Genomic DNA, 16,124 nt, shown 5'->3' on the forward strand with positions numbered 1-16,124 from the left:
GGCTTCCAGGTGCCTTCGCCCTTGCGATTGCTTCACATCCTGTTTGTCCAGAAGCCGAAGCGAGAGAGCGAAGAAGAGGCCTCGGTGACCCAGAGGCTGGGATGGGACCTTCCAGGGCCGGTGGGCAGTGGCGGCTGGGGAGGCCTTGGGTAACTGGGCCAGGCAGATGTCACAAGTATTAACTTCGTTCTCACTTGTCGCTCAGGCCTTGGTCCATCAGGAGAAGTGGCTGGAATTAATGCGTTTTGCACAGTTAAGGAGGAACATTCTTATGCTGTGGGCCTCCGAGGGGCACCCGATGGCTCTAGCCCTGGAAAACAGAGAAACCACAAGAAAACCAAGATGCCACCCTCTCTGTGGGCGAGTTACATCCCCTCCTTCCCTAAGAGGCCCCATTTGTGCTCCCTGCCTGCTCCGGGGCTCTTCTGGACTGGGCATACTCTTTCTGCCCAGGCCACCCAGGCCTGCCAGTGGTGGCCTGATGCGCTGGCTCGTCCCTGTCCTCAACTCAACTTCCCAGAGTCCTGCATCCACACCCCTGCCCACCTGGTTCGCCTCTGGGAGGGACCTCCCCTCAGAGCCTCGGTGGATCCTTCCTTCCCCTGGAGGCCCCCGTAGGCTGCCCACATCCGTGCCTGGGCAACCTCTCCTTTCTGCATTTCCATCCACCTTCACTTGGCAAAGGTTTGGTGGTCAAGTTCGTAGCCCCGAGCCAGCTTTCCCCGTCTGGGTCAGTAGTCCTGCCCGAGAGCAGTGCAGGGGGTGGGCTCTGCACACTGCCTGGTACAGAGCACACACTCAATGATCTTTGCTGTGAACCAACAACGGGCAGAACCCTCTCTGCAAGGAATACTTTCACTGGCAAATAATAGACAGTAAAGGCATCTTATCTCATTGGGACATTTTATGGTTTTCTTTACAAGTCTAGAATTAAGTGGATCTGGGGTTGGTTAGAGCAGAGGTCAGCAAACTCTTTCTCTAAAGTGCCAGATAGTAAACGTTGTAGCTTCGCGGGTCAGACACCCTCCGTCCAGGTTCCTCAACTCAACCGTGACAGCGGCAGTACACACGTGCGTTAAAGCGGACAGTAAATATGTGCACGGGGGTTCAAAGCTCTGTTGCAGTAAAGCTTCTCTCTTAACTTTTTTTTTTATATTGGAGTAGAGTTGATTAACAATGTTGTGTTGGTTTCAGGTGTACAGCAGAGTGATTCAGTTATACACATACATGTGTCTCTTCTTTTTCAAATTCTTTTCCCGTTTAGGTTATTACATAATATTGAGCAGAGTTCCCCGTGTTACGCAGTAGGTCCTTGTTGGTTATCTATTTTAAATATAGCACTGTGTACATGTCAATCCCAAACTCCCTAACTATCCTTCCCCCGCCCCACCCCGTAACTGTAAGTTCCTTCTCTAAGTCTGTGAGTCTGTTTCTGTTTTGTAAATAAGTTCATTTGTATCTTCTTCTCTTTTTTTTTTTTTGATTCCGCATATTTCTCTTTATCTGGAGAGAAAGAGAAATGTCCAATAAAACTTTATTTGCAAAAGCAGACGGTGGGGGCTTCCCTGGTGGCGCAGTGGTTGAGAATCTGCCTGCCGGTGCAGGGGACACGGGTTCGAGCCCTGGTCTGGGAAGATCCCACATGCCGCGGAGCAACTAGGCCCGTGAGCCACAACTACTGAGCCTGCGCGTCTGGAGCCTGTGCTCCGCAACAAGAGAGGCCGCGATAGTGAGAGGCCCGCGCACCACGATGAAGAGTGGCCCCCGCTCGCCGCAACTAGAGAAAGCCCTCGCACAGAAACGAAGACCCAACACAGCCAAAAATAAAATAAAATAAATAAATAAAAAATGATAATAAAAATAAAGGAATTCCTTAAAAAAAAAAGCAGGCGGTGGGCTGGATTTGGCCCGCGGGCTGTTGTTACCAACCCCTGGTTAGAGTATGAACAGCACGCAGGGCTTCTCCCCCGGCCCCCGTCTTGCGTGTGTCGGCTGCGTGTCCTGAGACTCACCTTAGTGCCACTGGCAGATGGCTGTCTCCACGTGCCCAAGCCTGGAGGAGGGGAGCAGGGGCCGGAGGAAGGCTGTTCTCTGCCTCTCTAGGAGGAGCCTGCAGCACCCATCCTAGAAGGAGCGGCACACGAGGCTGGGAAGGGTCTCCTCTGCAGCCCCCTTCGGCGGAGGAGGGCCAGGCAGGAGGGGGCTGGGCGTGGTGGCGGGCACACTCCTGGGATCGGACCTTCTCGGCTCAGCTCTGCAGGGGGAGCAGAGCCGCTCAGCAGCCCCACCCCACCCCGGCCTCTCCAGATGGCAGGCGGGTTGATTCCAGCACCGACGGACACCTCGAGTGTGCGAAGACCGTGGGGAATAGGCCACAACAAGGATTTCACCTCCGCTTCACGTCACAGAAATGAAAGAGTAGGTCCACACAGAAACCTGTACGGGAACGTCTGTCATGATGTTCCTGCTTACGCACGCTGGAAGCAGCCCGGGTGTCCTTCAGCAGGTGACTGGGTCACCAAACCTCGTGCATCCACACCGTGGACCGTGAAACATGCAGCACCGCGAGTGGATCTCAAAGACACGCGGGTAGAAATAAGCCGACGAAAAAGACTGTGCGTCCACGTATGTGAAATGTCTAGGAAATGCAAAGCTGCAGGGATTAGAACAGGTCAGTCGCTGGGAGTCTGGGAGTCGGGGACGGGGTGACTGCGAAAGCAGGGCTTCTCCCCCTCGGCACCGCTGGCGTGCTCTGTGTGTGCGTTGGGACGGGGTGCGTCCTGTGTGCTGTAGGATGTTCAGCGGCAGCTCTGGCCTCCACCCGCTTGATGCCAGTAGCACCCCTGCCCCAAGCTGCGAAAACCAAAACTGTCTCCAGACGTTGCCAATGTCCCCTGCGGGGGGCGGGCTCACCCCTGATTGGATGCACCAAGGTAAAGCTTTGCGGTAAAGCAGCACAAGGGAGTTCTTTGGGATGCAGGAGCTGCTCTGTATCCTGAGAGAAGTGGTGCTAACGTGAACCTATACACGCGTTAAAACTGACAGATCTGGATACCAAATAAAAGTCAATTTTACTAGATGTTAATCTGAAAACTAAAATTTAAGAAAAGCCAAAAAACAGGAACAGAAACAAAACACTCACTCTGCTAGAGGCAAGCCATGAATCCTAAGGATGAAGAAATCGGCAGAGTTGTTACCTGCTTGTTGGGTGGGCCGGAGACCCCATCATGGTTGCTACAGTATAGCAGGGTCAGTTACCATCATAGGCCAAGAAAGGCTTTCTTTCCTGACTTAAGGAGCACCTCTTGGCAGATAAAATACAGATGCACGCTTAAATTGGAATTTCAGATAAACAACAAATAATTGCTTAATATAAGTTTGTCCCACGTATTGCAAACATTATTCATTTATCTGAAATTCAAACTTAACTGGGCATCCTGTATTTTTATTTGCAAAATCGGATAACCCCATCCTTGGGCAAATCTTCAGGTTTTTTTTAACCTATTAATCCTTGTCTAGAATATAAATCTTTTTCAACTTTCCCGAAGATACAGACCTATGTTAAAATATTACGTGTATCTTTTCTTCCTGCCTAGCTTAATGAATTCACCCACCTCAGTCCCTCTGCCTAATACGTTTGGCCTGGCTCCCTATTCAGTGTGGCTTGCTCTGGAGGTTTAAATACAAATAATCAAAACAAATACTTGCAAGTGCTAAGTGAAGCCTTTATATTGTAACAGCATAAAACGAAAAGGAATTCCTCTCTCAGCTAACCCAGGCGTCCTCTCCCCCAGTGTAACCTTTCTCTGCCCTTTGTGGCAGCATTAAAACAGAAATACACTTTATGTATATATATATCCACATATGTTGGTATATGCTTCAAATTTCTTTTCTCCCATGTGGAATCACACTGTATCATGTTCTGCCCCTCACTTGGCAGCCCTTCCTTCTGTCGGTCCCACGAGAGCCTGGACCTGTCTTGTCCCCGTGGTAACCCCCAGGGCGCAGAGCTTTGCTGGGCTCGGGGCATGTGAGCCAGGAATATTTGTAAATAGATGAGTGAATTGTTTAGGTGGCTGGTTGGTAGTTCATGCCCGTGCCCCCTCACTTAATTATCCTGTCTTAATAAAGCACCACATTGTCTGTGGGTTTCGCAGCGAAAAACTTGACTGTAGTAACTTATCTTTGCATGTCTGTGCTGCCTGGCTTACTTTAGGAAGGGTGTATGTAGCACCTGGCTCTCGACCTGGGACGTTTTGCCTCCCAGGGACACTTGGCAAGGTCGGGAAACATTTTGGGGATGCATTTTTGGGAGCAGCCAGGGGTGCTGCAGCACCTCCTGCAGTGCCCACGACAGCACCCCAGAGGACCATCGGCCCAAACGCCCGGTGCCAGGTGGAGAGGCCGGCTGTGTTTGCGATCGCCTGCTTGGTGAACGTGCTTTGGGCCCCATCTTAGAGCTCTCACCTGTGCAGGGACGGTGGGTGAAGGGGACCATCCCTGCCCTGAGTTACTGAGCTTCTGGAGGAAGACAACGTGTGTGCAGGGCCCCGAGAGGCCGCCCTGAGCGTTACGGGGGTCCAGAGGAGGGCGTGGTGGGAGGGGGCTGGTTTCTGGACCTCCACGCGGCTTCCTCTCTCCCCACCCTATCTGTTCGCCACACACCAGCCCCAGGGGGCCTCTCATCACAGAACTCTGGCCACGTCCCCCTGCCAGACCTAGAACGTGACCCGAGGCCCCGCATGACCCGGCCCCTGACCGGTCCCCCCTTTGTCCCTGAGCGCATCTCCCTCTCTGGTCAGCTCCTGGGGGCTGTCACCCTGTTCGCTGCTGTACCCGCACCTGGCACGGTACCTGGCACTCAGAGGGGGCTTCATGAATCGTTGTTGACTGAGCTGCTAAATGAATAAACAAGTTGTTTGTTCAAGCCTGGGATGGAAGAGGATGAGGCAAAGGGATTTCCAGATGCGAGGCCCCTCTGCAGCCGCAAGAGACGAGATCAGCATGTGTTTCATTGACGAGGAAAGATGTCCACAGTACATTGCCCCCAACCCAGGTTTATGTGAATCAGCAGGGACACACATCCCAGTTATGAGGAATTGCACACACGTGTTTCCGTGTGTCTATACGTGCATGATGGGAATGGCTTCACGGGTGTGTGACCCGCACAGGACCCTGTACTAGGATCCCATGCTTGGTTTGATGCTCTGCTGTCTCCGTCTTGCGATTTTTAATAACATTAGGTCAAGAGGTCCTGCATTTGCACTTTGCACTGGGACCCGCAGATTCTGTAGCCAGTCCTGGTGCCCGGGGACGGCTGGGAGATCAGTCCATCTTCTAGAACCCCAAATGGGCTGTGAACAGGAGGACCCACTTTCTTCTCTGCACTTTGCTCTGGTTGCAGACACCAGGTAGAGTTTTTATAACCCTCCCACCCCAAGAGGAAGCCAGGGGGATGCACTCAGTTCAGGGTCCTTCATTCCACATTCTTCCAAATGACCGTGGTCGCATAGTTGACGTTTCAAGGAATACCAGGGAGGTGAAGACCAGCCTGGGAGAAAGCCGTCTCCTCTCCACCTCCAGGTGGCTCTTTGAGATGTGGTCCTGGGCCAGGGGAGCCTCCGAGCTCACATGCAGCTCCCACCCTGTGTTGGGGAACCTTGACCCCTTTTTAGCACATGGGGCAGCCCAGGACACACTGGTGTGAAGCTGAGAACTCAGACTTTGGCTTCCAGCAGAACAGGGTTCGAATACTGGCTCCACCACTGACCCGCTGCAAGGCCTTTATCGCGGGAGCCTTGTTCCTCTTTGAAAAGTGACATCACGATGTCTGCCCCATGGGGCCGTGTAGAGGGTTGGCTGGGCTGTGAGCTCTCGGTCCACTGTTGGCACAGGAGACGTTTGTTCATTTAGTAAACGGTCATCAGGAGCCCACGAGTGCCGGGCACTATGACGGACATCCTTATACTGTTTATTAACGAAAACTGTCCCCCGGGGTTTGGTTGATGGGTCATTCCTACTCCTGTTTTTTTTTGTAATTTATGTGCTTCAAAAGTTAAGATATAATTCACATACATGGAATTCACCATCTTAAAGTTTACCGTCTAGTGCTTTTTAGTACATTCGCCTTGTTGTGCAGCCATCCCACTGTCCAATTCCAGAATATTTCCGTCATCCCCAGAAGACACTTCCTATCCATTAGCACTCACCCCATTCCCTTCCTTCTCCTGGGCCCTGGCAATCACTAATCTACTTTCTGTTTCTATGGATTTACCTATTGTGGAAATCATACAACATGGGATGTTTTGTGACTGGTTTCTTTCACGTAGCATAATGTTTTCAAAGTTCATACATGTTGTAACATGGATCCGTACTTCATTTCTTTTCTTTTTTTTTTTTTTTTAAGAGTTTGGTGTTTATAAATTTATTTATTTATTTATTTATTTATTTATTTATTTATTTATTTTTGGCTGTGTTGGGTCTTCGTTTCTGTGCGTGGGCTTTCTCTAGTTGTGGCAAGCGGGGCCACTCTTCATCGCGGTGCGCGGGCCTCTCACTATCGCGGCCTCTCTTGTTGTGGAGCACAGGCTCCAGATGCACAGGCTCAGCAGTTGTGGCACACGGGCTTAGTTGCTCCGCGGCATGTGGGATCTTCCCAGACCAGGGCTCGAACCCGCGTCCCCTGCATTGGCAGGTGGACTCTCAACCACTGCGCCACCAGGGAAGCCCTTCATTTCTTTTTATGGAGAATAATATTCCATTGTATAGATGCACCATGTTTTGTTTATCTACTCATTAGTTAATGGACACTTGGGTTGTTTCCACGTTCTGGCTATTATGAATAATGCTGCTGTGAACACTTGTGAACCTATGTTTTTAGTTCTCTTGGGTAGGTACTTAAGGATGGAATTGCTGGGTCAAATGAGAGCTCTCCGTTTAACTCTTTGAGGAATTGCCAAACTGTTTTCCAAAATATCTGCGGCATTTTTATAACCCCATCAGCAGTGTAAGAGGGTTCCACTCTCTCCACATCCTCACCAATACTTGTCTTTTGTCTGCCTTTATTTTAGCCATTTTAGTGGGAGCGAAGTGATATTTCACTGTAGTTTTCCATATCCCTGTTTTTTGTTGAAGGTGAATGTCTGTTGTGGTGACAGTCAGTTTTACCTCGAAAGCTTTCATCTTTTCTCATACTTGGTGATAGAAGGGGAATGGTCCACACCTGCCCTGTGAGTGCCTGCTCTCTACCAGGCCCAAGATGGCTTGCTGCCCTGTTCCCTAGTTCTCCAGCCTCTAAAAAAGGGGCAAGGACAACCCTAAAATGGCAACTTGGACTGAACAATCAAAGGGGTTTATTCGTTTGGCTGGCTGGGGCAAGAATTCAGCTTCAGGAATGGTGTGATCCAGTGGCTCGGTGATACCACCAGAGATCACGTGTCTGTTTGTCTCTCTGCTCTTCCTTCCACCAGGTCAGCCCCATTTGGAAATGTGGTCTACTCGTGGTTGCGAGATGGTAGCTGTTTCTGGGACTCTCTCCATCCCTCCTCCCTCAATGCTGTCCAGGGAAAGAGAGGGCTGCTCTGGACTTGGAAACTTCCAGGATACCTGTGCTCCATTCATTGACTAAATTGGGTCATGTGCCCGTTCCTGAACCAGTCGCTGTAGCTGGAGGGTTGGTTGCCACGTATAAGACCGCAGGTCCTGCCCTCTATGGCCAGGCTGGAGTCACTCTAAGGCACAGCTGCCTCAATAACAATTGGGTGGGGTAGGAAGAAAAAGAGGGCATGGGTGAGACAAATGGCATCATCCCTATTTCACAGATGAGGAAATGGAGGCCCCAGCACGTGACTTCCCCTCTCTCAGCCCACACAGGCTGGTCAGCGGCAGATGTGGGTTTCAACCCCCTGGAGACCCTCTTCTTTCCTCTCTGTCTGCCCATGTCTCAGCTGAGGCTGTGAGTCCCTGGACGTGGCTGTCCGGACAGTGGCCAGAGCGAGCCAGACACCCTCCCTCGGGCGCACGGCGACTGCCAGCAGTGCTTGTTGGATTCACTGGATCTGGAACAGCGTCAGGTTTTCAGGGAGGCATTTTTATTTTGCCCTAAAAGCCTTCCAGGGGGGACACAATTCCGAAGGGCTCGTCTTTAATGGTTTCTTTTATAGAATCATTCAAATTATAGATGGGTGAACTCGAGGAAACCCCGCTAAAGAATGCAGGAAAGCCGGTGTTAAAAGGGACTAAGGTGAAGTAGTGGTGGGTGGAGGAGCTCGCTCTTTTAAACTTTTGTTGGTAAACAACCAGAGTGAACCCCCTGCTGCTGATCTGGTCCTTGGGAGGCTGGGTTTCGGGACATCTGGCCCGTCTGGAGGGCTCCAGGTGAAGCTGATTCCAGATGTGGATGGGCCGAGGGCCTTCAGAAGCACTGCTTTCGCTGACCTCTGACTCTTCTCACCCAGCTTGCAGGCACCATATTTGTTGTGGTTAAGCCGCCTCACCTGGGTTCAGATTCAGCTGCCTTGCTTCCAAGCTGGGTGTCCTTGGGCAAGTGATTCAGCCTCTCTGAGCTGTTTTGTCATGAGTGAGATGGGCTTTCTTTGTCCTCTTGCTTTACCTTCCTTTGGAATACTTATCACCACCAGATGTGATGTTAAGTATATACTGGCCAATGGTCTCATGGTTGCCGGAGCTGGTAGCCTGTTCTAGGCCCCCGTCACACTCGACCCGCCCGCAGAGCACAGGACACTATGACTGCTTCATCCGCCTTCTCCCCCAGAATCCAGAGCCCCATATCCTCCTGGCATCCCCCTTCCTCCTGTTCAAGCTTCTTCCAGATCCTTCCCCGCCAGGCACTCGTGCACAGCCTCTGCTGCATTCCCCGGATCTCTCAGGTGGAGACAGGGCATCTGGGCTCAGTCCTCACGTTGCTTGTCTAGCTACACACTCTCCCCGGGGTGCACGCGTCCAGTCTCTGCTCCGGCCTGGACCGCTGCCCTTAGCTGGTGGTTAGTGAGCACTTCCGGTGTGCAGAGCTCTGCTGGGAGGAGCATTTGTGTGGTGAGTGGCAGAGGTGGGACGTGAACCCGGGAAGGCGGGCCCTGGGCCAGAGCGCGTCTTGTCTCCAAGGCTGTCTCTCCTCCTGGATCAGGAGCCAGGCCCGGGCTGGGATGTTCTGCTGTCCCCTGCCCGTTTTCCTCGTGTGTCCGGTGGGGATTTCAGACAGGAGCCGCTCAGTCACACCGTTTTGTCCTCTGCCCTCCACTTCCCAGGTCTTCTCCCCACCCCTACTACCCCCGCCTTGGTTTCCCCACCTCCTGAAGGGTACATGGGGCCTCCCTGTACATTTTTATCACAATTTCCTGTGAATCTGTAATTATTCCAAAACAAGACATTGAAAATAAAATAAATTCTAAAGATGGATTTAAAAATGAACCATCGAGGATCTGAGGGTTTGCGGCCGCCTCTGCCCTCACTGCCCCCCGTCCTGTCCCTGTCACATCTTCCTGCGCTATTCCGTCGCCTCTGCCTGGACGCGCACTTCCAGCCTCGCCCCCTGCAGTTCAGTCTCCAGCAGTGGCCTGGGTTGGTCTTTTACAAACAACACCAGCTGCCCACTCCTCAGCCGAACACCCCGTGGTTTCCACTTCATGCAGACAAGGTGTGTGTCCTGGGACTTAAAGCAGCAGAGCTTTATTCTGTCACAGTCAGGAGGCTGCAAGTCCAAAACCAAGGTGTCCTGGGCCACACTCCTTCCAAAGGCACCAGGGAAGAGTCCTTCCTGGCCTCTTCCAGCTTCTGGTGGCCGTCGGTGTTCCTTGGGCTCTGTCTTCACACGGCTGCCGTGTGTGTGTGTGTCTGTGTGTATGCATCTCCCTGTCTTCACGTGACCTTCTTCTAAGGACACCAGTCATTGGATTAGGACCCACCCTAATCCAGTATGATCTTAACTAATTACATCTACAAAGATGCTATTTTCAAATAAGGTCGCATTCTGAGGTTCTGGGTGGACGTGAACTCGCGGGAGTAAACGGAATGAAGGTAAAGGGCTTGCTGATGCCCCCAGGACCCTGCGTTGCTTCTGCCCCCTGCTGTGCCCACCACTTTTCCCCTGAACTCCCCCGGCCCTCTCGCCCTTAGTCTCTGCTCCAAGAGGAGGCCAGTTTGCTCACTGCCCCCCGCCACCTCCGGGCCTTTGCCTTTGCAGTGCCCCCGTCCCTGACATCCATGTGGCTCCCTCCCTCGCTGTTACCCACCTCTCTGCTCAAGAGGTCCCTCCGCGCAGAAGGTGGCAGTCACTGGAGCTGCTTGTGACTATTCCCACCCCCCTGGGCACCAAGCGGGACTGACCCCACCCTTTGAATTTAGGTGGATCACATGACCTGATTTGGCCAATGAGATGTGAGTGGAACTTGCACCAGCTGGAGTCCTTCTGCAAACCTCAGCATCCTACCCCTCCCCTGCTCCATTTGTCTCCACACACGTATCACCACGGGCTCCCTGCCCTGCGTGTTTCCTGGCCACCTTCCCCACCAGTGGGCGCACCCAGGGGCCAGGGAGTTTCCTCTCTGTGGTTCCCACCGTGTTCCAAGCTCCTAGAGCAACCTGGCGTAGGGTCAGAGCTGAGGCCACACTTGCGATGGACGGGTGGTGGGCACGCGGATGGATCGTGAACCTCGGATGAACCGGCGTCTGTGCAGCCCTTCCCGCTAACCGCCTCTCCTGTAACCGCTCCTCTGTGCCTTTGACTCCTTCCCGTCTAGGGCAGAGCATCAACCCCAAGTTGGCAGGCCTGATCGGGCGGCAGGGGCCCCAGAACAAGCAGCCCTTCATGGTGGCCTTCTTCAAGGCCACCGAGGTCCACCTCCGCAGCACCCGTTCCACGGGGGGCAAGCAGCGCAGCCAGAACCGCTCCAAGACACCCAAGAACCAGGAAGCCCTGCGGGTGGCCAACGTCGCAGGTACGCCTGGGGGCTGGAGGGTTAACACATGGACACCACCCCCCCCCCACGAGGAGCCCACAGGGGGCCCCCTGTGGGACCCCAGTTGGGGTGGGACTCAAAATCCATGCATGTGCTTGACAGATGGTTCTGGAACCAATGCAGCAGGAAGCACAACCCACAGAATCCCTTCCACCCCAGAGCTCACCATCTTCAGGGTATAAATTGTGCCATAAATTCATTTCGAAATGCAAGTAGCAAAACATGAGTATAACAAGATGCCAATCATGTAAATTTCTAAGCGGACAAAACAATAGCTACAAATAAATGGAGGGAAGACTTCACACCAGCCTCCGGAGGGACGGAGGCTGCTGCCCGGGGAGTGGGGAGGAGGAAAAGGGGAGAGTTTGCCGTATCTTTAATTTTATTTCTTCAAGTGAAAAACATTTGAAACTCATGGCAAATTTTAACACTTGTTGAATATGGCTGGTACGATTTTCTTGTGGAGCCGTCCCGGCTCTGGGTTCATCGTGAGCTGGGAGAGGCCTGGGGCTGGTCGGAGGAAGTGTGGAAGGGGGACATGGGGGTGTTTAGAAGGGTGATGGTGAGGTGGGAAAGGAGCCGCCGCCCTCAAATTCACTTATATTGTCAATAGCTTCTTCTGCCTTACCTGGACAATTTGGAAATTTCTGTTCATTTTCCTTTCCGAGGGAAAAAGAAAATTACAGTTACTGTGGTTGGTGATATTTTTAAGAGCAGGGCATCCTGCTGGGTGGATCCTAGTGGGTACGTGTGGCTCCAGAGTTTGTGTGGAGAGATTTTGAATCTAAAAGAATCTTTAGATTCTTTTCTGGCAGGTGCATCCATTCTTTTTTAGGCTGCTCAAAGGGAATCTGTGATCCCGCAAATTAAAACCCAACTGAATCTCTTCATTTGTATTAGAAGCCTCCTCTGCGCTGGGCTCTGGGGGGCTGGGATTCAACAGTGAAAGCCCAGCCGTGGTGCAGAGATGGTTCAGGATGGGCAGGAGGCTGCCGTCCTTCGCAGCCACACTGACACCAGGCCGGGGAGTTGGAATGTGGTGACGAGGGACTCTTTAGGGGGTGGTTCAGAGAAGACTTTCCAGCTGAGAGCTCCGAGGCGAGCTGGTGCCCCAGGGGCCAGGCCGGGTGGGCTGGAGGCCAGCGCTGCAGGCAGTGGGACCTGCAGGTGGAGGGAGTTTTCGTGGCAGCTCTGGGAGGGAGGGTGGAGCGGGGCAGGCCATGTGGCTGGGCTGGGGAGTGAACATAGTCAAGTGTCCTCTCGGGAGCCACATCTTGAGTTTGAATTTCATCCAAAGCAAATTTGGAAGCCTTTGCAGAGTTTCCAGCTATGATGCAGGGTGGGGTTGATAAGAAGCTCATTCTGGCTGCTCTGAGAATGGTGGGGAGCAGGGCGGGGCACTCAGGGAGGGTTGGAATAGGAAGATTTGTGAGAGGCTCTTCTATATCAATCAGGCAGGAAGGGCTAGCAAATGTCATCCCCGCAGAGACTCCCGTGGTTCGGAGATCTGTCAGGTGTAACGGTCTAACCGAGGTAATGAAAGGGGAGGGACGGGTCTCAAAATCTTAAAATTGGACACTCAGCTTCCCCCACTGCATCCTCACCAGACCCCCATCAGGTCTCCACTTACATAACCCCACAGGACGGAGCTCTCACTATCTCACGTGGCAGCTGTTCCACCTTGCCTGGGGTCTACTTCCTTGCTCTGGATTTCTACTTCCTGGCCCTGTTTGAAGTTCACCTAAACCCTGCCTGGAAGTTTAATTTTAAAAGAACACCGAAGCCTGGGCCCCGCTGCAGGCCTAGTAAACCAGAATCTCTGAGTGTGAGTTTGTGCACACGTGCCCGGTTGAAGTGCTTTGCCCCCTGTGATGAGCTGGGAATCCTGCTGCAGGGCCACACGAGTAGAGTCCTCTTTCCCACGGCAGCCCTTGTGTGCTGGAGAGACACGTCCCGCAGGCCAGCCCCACCCCGCAAAGGCCTTCAACTGCTCTTCAGACCGTGTGGTTTGGGGTGAGAAAGTGGGTCCCTCGCCTCCCTTGCACTTGCTTCTCACCCACGACTGGACCCCACTCCCTAGTCGTTAGGCGTTTTCACCAGATGACCCACGGGGGTGGGCGCCGAGTCCCAGCACCGGTTGTAACTTGGCAGCTGCTCAGGCCGGGCTCGCGGAGGTGCGTGAGCAGCAGCCCCTCCACTCCTGCTGCCCGCCTGCTGCGGCCTGGGATGGGTGGGCAGGGCAGGAGGGACGGGGGAACTGGGGTTCTACTTCTTGAGCATCTCTTTTCTTCCCTTTCCTCGTCTTTCTGCTAATAAGAGGTCAGAGTGAAATAGGAGTTCCAACCACTTCTTCCTGGAGCAGCCACGTTCCAAGGAGGCCTGAAGGACCCAGGTGTCTGAGGTCCCTGATGACAGGGCCAGGGCCCACCCCATACTGATATGCCCACAGCTAGCTTCATGAGCTGCTCTTGTCCTTGGTCTGTTGGGCCTTGGGCTTCAACATGAAGCCACATATCATTGCTTTGTTTTCAGACAGGGTTGGGAAAAGTGGCAGTAAGGTCCCTACTCGCCCTGCCTCTGCTCATGGCAGACATTGCTAATCAATCCTGGCACATTCTTCTCACTGAGCCCACACAAAGCTTCGGATCCTTCTTTACTCAGGGCAACAAACAGCCAGCAGTGTTGGCCCTCCACGCACAGCTTCTTTGCCACATCCCTGGCCTAGGCTAACGTGCTCAGACCTTTGTCTTGTTCAGGTTGCTTCACACAACATCACTGGGCTGAGGCTGCTCCCCCCTCTCCCCTCTACCTTCTGCCTCCCTACAGGGAAGGAGGGGAAGAAGGCTTGTGGGGTTGCCGCCTGGGGCCACAGGCACGGCCACAGCAATGGAGGCCTTCCTGGATTTCCGCTCAGTGTCTGTGCCTTCCATATGGCACAGTGAATGGGCCAGGAGGTTCCTGGGCTCGCCTCTGATGGTTCCCTTGACCTTGACCTTTGTATATCGATGACCACCTGGCCCTCCAGCAGCCCTACTACCCCTGCAGCTGGTTTTCTCTCTCTCAAGTCCCTCAGGCTAGGTCCCAAAGTGGGGAAGAGGGGCCCAGGACTCCCCATTCCTGCTTCATCCTCCCTAACCTCCCCACCCCCGAGCCGTGGAGCTCAATCCAGCGAAGCAGACCTCCCCCCTCCGCGCTGCCGGCTGCTGACCCCGGCGCTGCCTCCTCATTCCTGGAAGGCTCTAGTGCCTGCTGCCCGTCCCTCTGCCAACCGCCACTCCTGTCCTGGTTCTTGCCGACCTCCTAACCCTCCTCTCCATCCTGCTCCGTCCTCATCCTGGAATCGCCTCCCTTGGATTCCTCCCTGGCCCGCCCTCTCACTTCCTTTGGTTGTCACACGAGCATCACTTCCTCGGGAGGCCTTGGTTAGCGCCCGTGGCACGGACCCCTCAGCCGCCCTTCCTGTCCTCCTCTCCTCCCTTAGTTCCTCCGCGGTGCTCATCTAGATGGAACGTAGTTGGTGTTTCCTCATTTGGTTACTATCTGCCTCTCTCGCTGGAAGATAAGCCCCTCAGTGGCAGGGCTTTGTTTTGTTCACACTTGTAGCTCCACTGCCCAAAACAGCATCTGCAAACCTGTAGACATTAACAATTTGTATGAATGAATGAATGAATGACATACCAGGCACCAAGGTCATGAGGGCCCGAGATACCCGAAGGTGGGTGCTCCCTCCCCCCCAGTCTATGCCCCCCTCACTGAGATCCTCTCACTGGTTCTGAGTGTCTCCTAGGAGCCAGGATCCCTCCTAGAAAGACACACGCAATTCTGTCGTAATCAATTGTGTCCTTTCCTCGTTGGTTTGTACATTTAAAAAAATTGCTTTTCTGAACTCTAGATATAAAGATACGTGAACAATTGGGGATATTCCAAAAAAGCTGATAGGAAGCCCCTGGGAAGTTTTAGGTGGAGGAGAGACAGGTCGTGGTTAAGAAAAAAAATGAATCCCTCTAGCTTCTGGGTTCAGGAAGGTTGTGCAGTGGCAGCTGTGTGTGTGTGTGTGTGTGTGTGTGTGTGTGTGTGTGTGTGTGTGTCAGAGAGAGATAGAGACAGAGAGAGACATAGACACAAAGAGAGAGATAGAGAAACAGATTTCTACATGTTTACAAGGGCTCAATTCCTAACCCAAAGTTCCTACAAACTTTACATACTTCTGGAAAACCCCAGTGCATCATTTTCGTTCCTCAGAGAAACCTCAGTATTGTGTCTTTCTGGAAGGTCAGTGGGACTTGACTTTTGCCCTCTCATTTCTTCTCGATGGTGGGGCTTTGTCCCAGGCCCTGTCCGTGTCTCCTCCTGCCCGCTCCACGGGGCTGAGCGTGGTGAGGCGGGCGGGCCTCACAAAGCGAGGTTGAGTGGAAGCAGCCCCTCTGGGCAGGCTCTTGCAGCCAGCGTGTGGGAGGTGGATGGAGATGGAACCCACGCAGATGTCAGCATCCAAACAAGAGAAAACAGCGTCCACAGAAGGGTCCAGAGAGAGCTGTGAGCCAAGACTGCGTAAGGGAGACGGGGGCATTGGTACCTCCCTAACAGAGGCCGTTTGCTGGGGATGGAAATGAGTTTGGAGGCTACAGGGGCTTGAATGGCTTCTGTGTCAGGAAGGTCACCCTCCAGCTTTCAGAGTTTGCTTGGGATCACACCACTGTCTTAGATTGAGGAAACTCTAATCTGTGTGTGTCTCCTTTTCCTCTGCCCGGTGCTGCTCCTCAGAAAACAGCAGCAGCGACCAGAGGCAGGCCTGTAAGAAGCACGAGCTGTACGTCAGCTTCCGGGACCTGGGCTGGCAGGTAAGGGGGCGGGGGGTGGCTGGATCGGCCCCGGATGTGTGAGGCCTCTAGTGTGGGCTCCCCCGTGCTCCCCCGGTGGTGGGGCTGGGCCCCACGTGTGCAGTGAGCCGTGTTTCTCATCTCCTGAGACTCCGGTGTCGCGTCCTAGCTGGAGGCTCCAGGGACGCCCCATGAAACCCAAGAGCAGAAACATGGTTGAGACTCAAGCTAGAACCAGAAACCCAAACAATGTGGACTCTGAACCTCATTCTCCATGTGAACCCCATTTCCATCCTGCACTGGCTGCTTCTCTCAGACATGGCCGAGT

The 16,124-nt window shown here is 53.3% G+C and overlaps 1 protein-coding gene across 1 annotated transcript in view; it reads left to right on the plus strand.

The window, feature by feature from the left end:
* The window catches only part of BMP7 (bone morphogenetic protein 7), an 89,813-nt gene that overhangs the window by 68,937 nt on the left and 4,752 nt on the right, over positions 1-16,124 (plus strand). The window contains exons 4-5 of the mRNA XM_068566084.1: positions 10,758-10,955; positions 15,741-15,817. Of these exons, the coding sequence (XP_068422185.1) occupies positions 10,758-10,955; positions 15,741-15,817 (275 nt within the window). The remainder of the gene's footprint in view (positions 1-10,757; positions 10,956-15,740; positions 15,818-16,124) is intronic.

This window comes from Eschrichtius robustus, chromosome 16 (genome assembly GCF_028021215.1).
Source record: "Eschrichtius robustus isolate mEscRob2 chromosome 16, mEscRob2.pri, whole genome shotgun sequence".
NCBI lineage: Eukaryota > Metazoa > Chordata > Mammalia > Artiodactyla > Eschrichtiidae > Eschrichtius > Eschrichtius robustus.